The sequence below is a fragment of the Thunnus maccoyii genome, chromosome 19 (assembly GCF_910596095.1).
Source record: "Thunnus maccoyii chromosome 19, fThuMac1.1, whole genome shotgun sequence".
In the NCBI taxonomy this organism is placed as follows: domain Eukaryota; kingdom Metazoa; phylum Chordata; class Actinopteri; order Scombriformes; family Scombridae; genus Thunnus; species Thunnus maccoyii.
The window spans coordinates 19,373,651-19,386,005 of record NC_056551.1 but is presented as its reverse complement, the minus strand read 5'-3'; the positions used below and the strand labels follow the sequence as shown (position 1 = coordinate 19,386,005).

The window sequence follows — 12,355 nt, the reverse complement described above, 5'->3', positions numbered from 1 at the left end:
CTGGAAAACTCCACAAGCTCCAGGCCAGATCAATGTAACCATAATAAAAACTAACCACCCATTCGCAGAGTGATCCAAGTCAAGTGGACAGAAATATACTCAATATATAACTTACTAAGGCAAAGGCTAAAATAACTTTAAAGACTAAAAAGTCTTCAGTTCATAAAGTCTGCTTTATGACAGACATCTTACAGTTATTCTTACTGTTGGCACCATGTGGAAAATTCCATAATGGAGCGTGCCTAAGTCATCAAATATAATATGAAAAAGTGAGTTGGCAGCAAGGAATATATTCCTTCATTCATCCTTTTTCGTTGTCATTCTAATGTTATGTAACCCATCAATTTATCCATTATTGTCTGATGTTTAACACTGCATAAACCCATATGTTTAATTCTGTGGCTCAAGAGACAAGGAGACAAATTGAGTAATTTCCCACAGGAAATAACATTATAATTTCTTTCTGAAAAATCTGTTCATTCATTCATGCAACTGACCTGTGATAGTTTAGGTCCAATCTGAATGTTGTGAATGAAGCGGTCCAGGAAATCAATAATGCTGGACCAGGGGTAGATACTGTTCGATCCATCCAGAACTATCACGATGTCTAGCTCCTTTCCACACTCTGGAAAAAAGTCAGAAATCGCAGTAAATTAGAGGGTAGGTTTGGTGTTTAAGGAGCCATACTAAGTTTTTCCTCACTTACTGTACAATGTGTGAGACACATGCCTTTATATATATATCGTTTATATCTTTTCCAAAGATGGATGGCTAGTCCAACTGAACCACACATTAAAGGATATGTTCAAATTTTCAGGTCTTTATAATACTCACACACAATTCACACTGTCTGTGAAATCAAATGATGGAATTTCTTACTCAAAACACTAACTTTAGAAGATAGCCACTTGATTTGTCAAACCACTACAACAGCTGAACTTCAGAGTAGATTTTTGCATGAAATAAGGACTGTGGATTCTGTCCTTTATAAAATTGCTTTAAGAAGGGATCTCTTTGCAGCCAATATGAATGGAGGGAACGATTACAGTGACATAATGCTTACAATGTGCATATGGGCATGTAAGTGTTGTATTGGGATAGACCTGAAAATCAAATATCCTTTAAAATCACTGCTTTAACTAGGAAGAAAGAAATTATATTATATAATACATCCACTCCTCTTCCTGTTTACTTGTGCCTCGAGCAGACAAACTAGTTCCAAGTCAAATTTTTAATAATATAAAGGATAATGATGCCAGCTGTAGTTCCCTGTTACTAACCAGAAAGATCTAATATATGTCCAAATATTCCTTCAAACTTCATGCAAAGGTCCAAAAAGGCATCAATATGCAAGTAGTCAAAGCAGAAAAAAACTCTAACTCACTTTTTACTTTAATTCAGGATTGTTAAAATAAACATTGTATGTTATAACAAACTCATTTTAATGGAATTGTTCAGCCCTCTGTGATCAGTCTGCGTGTATATGTTTGTTTCTGTTAAAAGATTGGCAGATAAAATTGTACAGAAAGCGAAAACGACTGTAGACTTTTCTCATCTGTTTCATTCTAGTCTGTTTCCTTCCAGGGAAGCAGAGTGCAGGCCCGGTAAACTGTCTCCTAACTTGGTCATACAACACAGCAGAAGGGCTGGGCTGGGCCAGGCCAGAAAGGGATGGGGTCGCAGACAAGTTTACATTAAGAAGAATGCTCTAATCTCCCTCTTTGCTTAGGGAGGGTGAGTCTGGGTCCTGGGTGGTACTACTAAAGAGCAGTAGATTATAATCTCTTAGCCCGGACAGGCAATTTGAGCAGATGCTGTCACGTCCAATGCAGACCTGCTGTCGTACTTTGTCAAGCTGTGTACCTTGCACGGACGGAGCAATGGAGTTCAGGATCTGGAAGGAAGAGCTCACATTTGCGCAGACGCCTGAGATGTACTGCTGTTCCCCGCACATGTAGCCGTACTGAGGACCACACGCCTGTGGAAACAGGACACACACACACACACACACACAAACAAACTCTAATTGCTCGAGAAAGTAAAATGCACAGGCTATGAATGGTTAGCTTTCCACCAGTATGAGGTCATGGGTGAGAGGAGGTTCAGAGCTACTGAATAGAGAAACCAAGAGGAAAGAACTACTCAAACTGAGGATTACAGGGAGGCTAGTAAAAACCGCCATAGATCCCTTCAGGCTAGAGAGAAAAAGAGAAGAGGGAAACAGGGAAATCAAGCCTGCAAGGAAGCAGTGCTTTACAATTACCAACAATAACTGGAAAATTGAATAACATCTATTAATCTTTTGGCCTCATTTCCCAAGATTTCCCTGCTAAAACACGTTGATGCTTTTCTTACATCAGGACGGAAGTTGTACAAGAAAAAATAGAATTGCATAACATTTAGTAAACAATCTAGTTGGTAATTGTATTGTGTTGACAAGTTGTTTAGAGAGCATATTGTTCATTATTCATTGTGATGTGTGTTGAATTATAATATATACACACTGACGTAGTATTGAAGGCTATACTTTCAGAGTTATGTTAACCACATTAAGTGTTAAGTTAAGGCTTCAAAAGGCTTCAATTACACATGCAGCTGTGCAGGATCTGCCCTCATAGTCCAACATCATATTTTCTTTCTTGGACCAAGTAAGAAGTTGCATAAATATACAGTATATCCATTAATCACTGGTCCATTGTTTCTGTCATTTTCATGCCCTGCAAATCTCACAATCATGAAGAAATAAAGTTTTACTGGAGTTCATGACCATAAAACCTTACGGGTTTTGCCATTTCCTACATACATTTCTGCATTTACACAGCTGATTCATTTGCACAGTGGATTCACAATATAATGTTACATTCCCAGGACATGAAGCCTCACCAGGAAACAGGGAGGGTCAAGCCCACTGTTTCCATAGAGAGCAAGGGTCTAGTGAACATACACTTGCTGCTCAGTTTCTTACAGAAAATATGCAAAGTTCAGCCCTACTTTTGTTTTTCGGTATGGAAAATGTAGAATGCTTTCATATACTATTAAGAGCAACTTCCCCCTTACCAGAAATCCTCCGTTGGGATTGGTCACGAGTGTGGTTCCCATGGTCATGTTCTCTTTGACTTCACGTAATTTGGGAACTGTTGTGTTTTCTAAGAGAAATATGGATGAATAAACAGAGTGAGACAAACAGGGAGCAGCATAGAGGCAGAGCAGCTGGACAAATTCCTATTTCTGCATTTTCCCATATGAAGAGACGCTCTCCCTGCTTCCTTTCTTCCATCTACCCTGAGATGTAATGAGCACTGACATGTGGTTAAATATAGGATGTTACATTACTTTACCACACTGTCCCTCAGTGTGTAGCTTACAACAATAAAGGAGCACAAAACAAATATCCCAGCTGTTGTGAAGAAGAAACAGAGGACTCAAAATTGTCCGGCAATCACAACATGTGGCTAAAATTAGCATGTTAATACAAACTAATGCTTCAATTTGGGTAAGCTTTGGCTCCGCTGTACATTTTCTTTCCTGAGGGATCCACAAATTCTCATACACTTCAGAAAATACCGGCTATGACTCAGTCACATGACATTTTAATTATGAATCAAGCTCTTTACCAATCCCCATGACGGCATTTTGATATTTAACCATTTCTGATTCTCATTAGAAGTCAGTTAGGACTTTGGCTTGTGCTCTCCTTGTAATGTGGTGTGGTTGCCACAATTCTTCCTCTCAAATCCCTGATTTTTCCTTGGGGATGTTTATGACTTCCTGCTGTGCACAGAATAAAAAGATCTTTCTATTGTATTTAATGTTCTGTAAACAGTCATCTCTCATGCACCGCAGTAATCTTTGAACTAAAAATAAGTTGGTTTCTACACTTCTTTCTTGATTTTCTTAACTATCTGATAAAATGAGTGACATGGACCAAGATCTAACACCTCATGATACATCCACGTGGGACTGAAAGCAGCTTTGTGGAGCTGCAGAGGAGAACACATGCTTTGTCCTCGATGAACTGTGAACTCCAGATAACTATCAGAACAAATCAGACTTATCACACAATGCCTCTTGGTCTGGAATGACCTCTAGAGAATCAAAGGAATACACAGGTCAAATTTGTATCATGGCTTTTACCAGAATATACCAGTGTTTTACTAAGCAGTAGATATAAACTGCATTGTCTGTCTTTTACAGGGAGGTTTTACGTCACTATAACCGAGGTCAGAGTGGATTGACTGACATTTCTAGACAAAGAAAATATACATGTAGCATTGAAGTTTAACAAGATCATGCTCCTCAGTCATAGACACACTACATGCATAAACATGTTTGTTATTTTGTGTTACATATTTTTATTTAATATTTGCTAACTACAAGATCGGTATATAAACTGGCGTAACAGAGGACATCCGCCATTGTTAAAGGAGCAGTGTGTAAGATTTAGTGGCATCTAGTGGTGAGGTTGTAGATTGCAACTAACTGAATACCCCTCCCCTCCCCTTCCAAGCGTGTAGGAGAACCTACGGTGGCTGCGAAACTCGTGAAAAACACAAAAAACATGAAAGGCCCTCTCTAGAGCCAGTGTTTGGTTTGTCCGTTCTGGGCTACTGCAGAAACATGGCAGTGCAACATGGTGGGCTCCGTGGAAGAGGACCCGCTCCCTATGTAGATATAAAGGGCTCATACTGAGGTAACAAAAATACAACGATTCTTATTTTCATTTTATTATACATTAATGAAATCATGCTTATGAATATTATATTCCATTTCTGCCAAGTCCGTTCCACTAGATGCCGCTAAATTCTACACACTGCACCTTTAAGTAGTTTTCCAGCCTATAAGACTGCAGCTTGAATTTGCAATTTGCTAGTTCATTGTTTGTCATTTGGATACAATTTTTCCAAACAGAATGTAAACTTATTGTAGTACTGTTTAGCAGATGATCTTGGGTGTTTGACTCTTTTGCCAGTCATTCATTACAGTGTAATAGTCCTGGCAAAACCACCTTTCAGTTTTATTGTTTGGGTGGAAATGGGATTAAAAATTACAACACAACAACCACACAAATTTAACTTTGCTCATTATGGTCTGGCATCTCTCTCCTATGTTGCAATGGTGTAAACTTAGTGTGGAGACAAATGGCAATGCGAGACGAGGGTGTCGTCAGTGGGTGTGGAGTGAAATTACTCTGCAGGGATCACTAACAGGTGATTGACAGGCCCTTTCCTTCAATGATACATCAACATAAGCCCTCCCTGCTGGGTCGTTGTTGAGCTTTGCCTCATGTTCCGCAGGCTTGCTCGGGAAACAACACTTTAAATTCCCACCAACACTGGTTTCAGAAAAAATTCAAGGTAAGAAATAGTTCATGTAGTTGCTGAGTTACGCCTTGTTTCACTTATAAAATTCTAAATACAGCGCTGTTGTAGTTGTTGTCATCATGTTAACCACTCCCAGTTGTTTGCTAAGTGGCCTGGCTCCGGCTGCCAGCCTCAAATAATTCCCAGTGGATGTTTTCCAGACTAAACTTGAGTTTGTGAGATTTAAGCTTGCCCTGTAACTCATCCAAGATAAAACAAATACATCATTCTCCACTGGTGAGTGAGGGAGTATTAATGCCTGCCTTTACTGTAAATTATCAGCACTTAAAGACTACATTTACCAACAGCAGGAGAACTGCAGTGTAACTCCTGTTATTGGTTAATTCTGAGGTGTGAACAGCTGTGTTGAGTTAAACCTTAATCCCTGAAGTGAGCGTCAGTGTGCAGTTCTCCTGTGTGGACATAGACAAACACCAACAGAGGCTTTGCAGACTGCTGACCAGGAGCTAAACTGTGTTTATCTGTTTAATTAAGATATAATTATAGAAGGATGAAACATTAAAACCTTGTTTATCTACTGTCTTCCTGTTCCGATGGGCCTCACTTCCTCTCAGCGAGAGCCAGTAGTCTTAAACACACAGCAGCATATTTACACAAAAACACAGAACATACACACATAGACTTCACACACAATCACTGGACACAAGAAAACATATACATACATATATGTCCTCACTCATGCATACACAAACAGCACACACACAGTGTTCTTACGAGGCAGTTCCAGTTTAATACATGTGTTGTCCCCTTTCCCCACAGGACACTTGTAGACATCTCCTGTCCGTTTAGCTGGTTGGCCCGATAGCGGCGATCCAATCAGAACCCTGAAAAAAAAAACAAGAAAAGAAAAGGGGGGAACTGATTAGCAGTAATCTTGCCAACAACCACGCAACAGCATCACAATTTTACAATTGTGATAACAAGCACAGTTCAAATATTTTTGCAGAAGTTAAGGGTTGGCACGTTGGAAATGGTGGCTTTGGATGTTTTTCTAAGCTTAGAAACAGTTTAGATTTTCCTTAATAATCTTATGTAGTTAAATTAAACATAAACAGAGGGTTTAAATTGCCTAATAAAACTGTATACCAGCTTCTTATAATTGGCTTATGTGTCTGTGGCTGTCATATCATTATATAGTCAACCTGACACAATTGAAATAACACTGAATGAGCTCACAATAAAAAAGCACTTAATTATCACATAATTTTCACCTCATTAAATACTAATGAATGATATGTTGCAGATGTTTGCAGATGAGTACAGTATAATTATACATTATACGCATGCATGTGTGCTTTTTATGAATGTGTGTCATATTGGACATGCACTGTATGTACAGTACAGTACGCACAACTACATGCCTATCTGTGTTACACACCCATGTGTGAGTTTCAGAACATCATGTCACCCCGTCAGTAAACTGATGCTAAATAGAGTTTAGTTCTCCTAAACACTGTGGCTTATTAACATTCCTCAACTCTAATGGGGCCTGGTCACCTAAAGTGAAACACAGAGTGGAAAAACAACAACACTCTCAACTCAGTCCACTAACAACTGCCCATGAGAAACACCACAGTGTTATTGATCCATTTATGACAAATACTTAGCAGCTGATTATAGCTGATTATTCTTTTAATGTATCTGTAAATGACGTATAAATAAATGATTACAGTTTGTTAAAGACTGATAACCAAGCCATGTGTGTGGTTTCTCATCTGTGTTCTTTTTGTCCTTCTTGCATCATATACACTGCAAAAAAAGGGTAATTCAAGGAAGTCATGATATGTTATTTTGGGGTGATGAAATAATTTTCTTATCCAAGCTAAATATCCATATCAAGCACCATTTTCATCAGATATTAAACTTGTTTCAACGTCCCTGGTCCTGATTTTTAGCGGTCGGTTAGTTGGTCGGTTCCCCAACTTTGGCCCAGACTGAAATATCTCAATAACTATCTGAGGGATTGCCAAGAGATTTTGTACAGATGTTCATAGTGCCCAGAGGTTTGACTTTAACTTTGATCACCAGACTTTTCATCTGAGGTTGGCATTTGTGGTTTTGAGTTAAATGTCTCAACAACTGTTGGATGGATTACCATGAAATTTGGTGCAGATATTCATGATCCCCTCAGGATGAATCATAATAATATGTCATCTAGCGGCATCATCAGGCCAGATTTTTGTACAATACTTTAGTTTAAGAACAGATACCTCCAAACTAAAGACATTCCCATCAGCCTCAGTTTTACTTACTTGCTCTAGCATGCTAACATGCTAAACTAAGATGGTGAACATTGTTAACTACCCGCTAGACATCATCACCTGGATGAAAACATACGCACACTCTATGGGCCCCATGCACCCATGGAGCATGCTCATTAGAGACTTCCGCTGGCTGAGACAGCAAACTTTGGTTTAGCCCTCCAGCTAACTTGAATACAGATAAAACAAATCAATCGGACCGAATGGATCGAATTATGATAGTGAAATGAGAGAATTTTGTGGGGGTTGTGACACACACTGTAAGAATGTATCCACTGTTTTACAGCCACTCCTTTTCCCATGATTGTGTGCAGGAAAAATGCTTTTTGGGCCCCTGTCGGACCCACAAGTTGTAATTCCAGGGTTTGGAGACTATGTCAAATTGGCTTCAAAGCCCGGCGCCGTTCCTGGGTACTTGATTGAGAGCATGTTAGCATGCTGGTGGTATGCTGGTCGCATGCTTAGCATTTAGCTCAAAGCATTTAGCTCAAGGCATTTAGCTCAAAGCATTTAGCTCAATGCATATGCTGTACCTATAGCCTCACAGAGCCCCTCACATGGCTGGAGAAGTTGTTTTTTTCTAATCCAAGCTAAATAACCTAGAAGATGGAGAGAAGAGAGAAACTATTTTTCTGCTAGAGCTCATTAGAAAAGTCTGCATGGTTGTCAAACTACTATCCCAATACTGAGAGAAAAACTAGATGGTTTTGCTCATTTTAAGAATCAGATTAATCATAAAACTTTGTTTCATTTCTTATATGAAATACTACTAGTTTTAAGGCCAAATGTGTGTTTTTAGTGGCCTGATTTCATGCTAGTTTCAAGGAATCTTATCAAGTAAATTTTTCTTACCCAACTGACAGCTTTTGCTTATTTGATACTGGCACATTTCTCTAGATTCCCCATAATTTCTCTATACAAAAAAGAAATAATCTGTTTGTTTGTTGGTTCTGAAAAGTAGTTAGTTGATGCAACAGCAGTGTCGCATTTTTCCGAGATTTATTCCAACAGACTCGTGGGAAGACACAAAACTTAGGGTGAGTCAAAGTTACCGTAGATCGTCTCTGCCACATGTAACACATTTTCTATGTGGAGTCGATCCACCTTTCAACACTGCTGAGGTGCACTGAAGAGCTTAAGGGTGAAGGTATAAAGGAGACATCTGTGTCTAATCAGTCACCTCCCAGTCATGGCAACCCGCGTGTTACATCACTTCATGATAGCTATCATTTTTCTCCATAATTTTTTCCCACATGGGCACACTGAGGATTACATATCATCTCTAATTTTATTGACCCTCCCCCTTATTTCCCCCAAAACTCTCTCCATCATTCTGTGTTTTATCTCTTTTTTCCTCGTCAATCTGTTCTCTTTCACCCCTCTTGTATTCCCTTTGCTCTTTGCCCAAGTTGTTTCCCAAGTTCAATTTCTTCAGTAAGGCCCTTATCACAGAACTCTGAGTAATACTTATCGCTGAACTGGAACAAAATAGTGCTATCTGGAGATACTACAGTGCCAATGTGTTCTCAAGAAACATTGTGGAGGTTCATTCACAGCTGGCTTCACTGATTAGCAGTGAGTGAATTACTGTAACTGATCTCATATGAGCTTGATAAGATCATTACTGTAGAGCAGGACCAGGTACAGACATGTGGGAAAGAGTTGAGACGTGTAGTGTTGCAACAGGTTGGAGAGAAGCAAACAGAAAAATAACAACTGGAATAACTGAAACAGAGAAATGGAGCGAGAGGGACAGAGCCATTAACCACACTCTAATAGCATTTAACGAGGTTTTCACAATGTGTTCCCTGACAGTTTTAGCAAGGAGCCACAGATGCTTGGTTTCGGTGTATTTACAGGCTGGGTATGTGGATACTCTGGCGGGCAGTTTATGGTTAACAGCTAGAGTAGTAAAGGCAAGGATCCTCATTACAGCAGCAGCTGTGCACTCCCCCTCACTTAGTTTTACAGGTAAATTTGTTTGGTTTTTCTCGCTTTAGTTGATGTTGTGGAGAAGACTGAAATGACTTCTTTGTAATAATAAACATTCTCAAGTGCAGGATCTTTCTTGGCCAGGCCTCTCTTAAACTAAGCAATTAAACAACAACAAAGAATTATAAGGACCACAGGATCAGTGATACCAGTTTGTGAACAAACACATACATCTTGTCAACCACCTTCATCTGTAGATTGTGAACAGAGAAATCTGTCTTAAGCGTTTAATGACAAAGCTTAAACACCCATAAAACCCCCAAACAAGAAACTGAATAAGAAACCTTCCTTTCAAGCACAGCATTATTATGCAACAGTGAGGTGTAGAGAACGTGAGATACGTGGATGTGAATATATACTAAGCGAGAGTATATACATAACATATCAAGTCCCACTTGTGTGCATATCTGCATGATGTGACTAAACTTCGACAAACGTTAACCCTGAGCTAAAGGGAAATCTGTGATTAATATAGCTTATTGAAAGAATGCACTGTAATGTTATTCCTTTGAAGAACGGTTTGGTGTCAATGTACTGTAGGCCTTTTCAGACATGGAGTTTGTGACATTACTGGCTAATTTTATCTGTAAAGTGATGGTTTGTTGCTCCTTACTGCATGTTGGCTGTAAAAACTGAAAAGTACTGATATAAAGGAAGAAGAGTGTCGGCTGTTCTATCACAGCTAGCATCAGTGATTGATTTTAAAAGTTATTTTAGTGCTAAAATTGAAGTTATTGAACATCCTGAGTGAGAGAGATGTTTGCTGCGCTTCTTAGAGTTACGTTTATTTTCTCATAATTTCATCATTTAATATTATTATACGGTAAGTTCTGCTACCTTTTTTCTAATGTCTTGACAGTACATAAAATGATGAAGATGGTGTTAAACTGGGACTATACTCAGAATTTCATCCAGGCAGTTGGCATGAATGGAAATTGAAAGTATGGAGAGGAAGAGAAAGTGTTATTACTGTAATTGTAGTCGTATATGTTGTTTTTGGCTCGCATCATGAAAGAAAAATATATTTTTTAAAGACTGATTAGGACTGAGAAACATTTCCTCAATGACATAAAATGGGCTCATTCACAGTGTGAGTTCTCTGTGCATAAGAGACGAGACGTAAGTGATAAATTAATTACAGTGCTTTTAATAAGGAGAATAAGACATGTAATTAATTTCTCTGTGTATTTAACCTTGTGCTGCTGGAGCCTTTTCAGACTTGTGCCATGTTTGAAGTTTTACAGAAATGTTGTTTGGTCTAACTTACTAACATTGGCATTGTGACGTTTACATAAAATGACTTGAGCACTTATTCAGACCAACATTACACTTTGTTAAATTGCCATCACAGTTATATAACAAGGTGCGTGTTTGAGAGGGGCTTGTGTTTTAAATAGCCTCTGTGAGATGAGGAGGAGGAACTGTATGATGGATGATTGGCCTCTCGATAACCTCAGCTGATGACACTCACCACTTTCCTTCGCTGTTCTCAAACTGCTGCACAGTGTAGCCAAACATGTCTTCCAGTGGGCCGTTGAATGACAATCCATTCTTCTGGTCCACGTTGAAGGACAACACGCACGCCAGCAGCACTGCAGGGACGAAGGGAAAGAAAAAGGTTAGATAGAATGCCGCAGGCAGGATAAGGTTGTTGTATGGAGCCATACTGGTTGCTGTGCTGGTTGGAGTAGGATTCGTTTAAATAATCTGACTGGTGAATAAATAATCAAATCCTGGAATGAGAGAGTTGTGTAATAATTTTCTCACATAAAAATGGCATGTAGAAGCTCAGCATTAGCAAACATTCTTAATAAATATTTATAAAATATGATGCAACCCGGAAATAAGCAAAATAAACAGATCTAGTAATAAAATAACTTATTGTAATAAATAAATAATAGACATTTTGGTAATTTAGCCACAAAAATGATGTTTCGTGATATACTGTATATAGAGATGGTATACTGAGATGAGGGATAAACTGTGTGGACCATATCTACTCTGTATACACACACACACACATACACACACATACAGGGTCATTCTGGAGGACACTGGAGGAATTTCAAACATCAATGTGAAGCACTTTGGTCAGAGTCTAGTCTGACCTGCAGGACAATGACTTCTTCTCTGCAGTCTGCACAGTCTGCGTCCGTCTGTCACTGAGCTGAGTATATCACAGAGGCTCTATATAAATCCATCCATATCTCATTGTGCCTTTGCCACAATGACGCTCTTTATATCTTCAGTGCCAGGGAATTCCTCTGATATAATTTATTCAATTCCTGGACTTGTGAGGGAGTGTAGAGGAGTAGCAGAACAGTGGGATTTAAAGAGGAACGTGCAGACACAGACCACATACATGGAGACACAAATAACTGGCAGCTATTTGTTCTTTTATGATGATGTTTTGTAGCTAATGTGTTTGACCTAATAGAGAACTATTATATGGAGTCTGGATTGTGCCACCAAAGTAATTATAGACTTTTCTGCCACGCAAACAGCAGGACTCAGGGTATGAGGATGCTAATCGTTTGGTCAGCTGGTCTACAACTTTGGTCCAGACTGAAATATATCAACTAATATTGCATGGATTGTCTTGGAATTTGGTACAAAGATTCATGGCCCCCAGAGGATGAATCCTAATGATTTGGGTGATTCTCTGACTTTTTCTTTAGTGCTACCAGCAGGTTGAAGTTTTTGGATTGAAATGTATCAACA

The 12,355-nt window shown here is 39.0% G+C and overlaps 1 protein-coding gene across 1 annotated transcript in view; it reads right to left on the bottom strand.

Moving 5' to 3' along the window:
* itga1 (integrin, alpha 1) overlaps window positions 1–12,355 on the bottom strand; it is a 55,795-nt gene that overhangs the window by 19,845 nt on the left and 23,595 nt on the right. The window contains exons 2-6 of the mRNA XM_042395600.1: window positions 11,106–11,226; window positions 6,096–6,205; window positions 3,058–3,146; window positions 1,864–1,978; window positions 498–625 (exon numbers count right to left, since the gene is read on the bottom strand). Coding sequence (XP_042251534.1) covers window positions 498–625; window positions 1,864–1,978; window positions 3,058–3,146; window positions 6,096–6,205; window positions 11,106–11,226 — 563 coding nt within the window. The remainder of the gene's footprint in view (window positions 1–497; window positions 626–1,863; window positions 1,979–3,057; window positions 3,147–6,095; window positions 6,206–11,105; window positions 11,227–12,355) is intronic.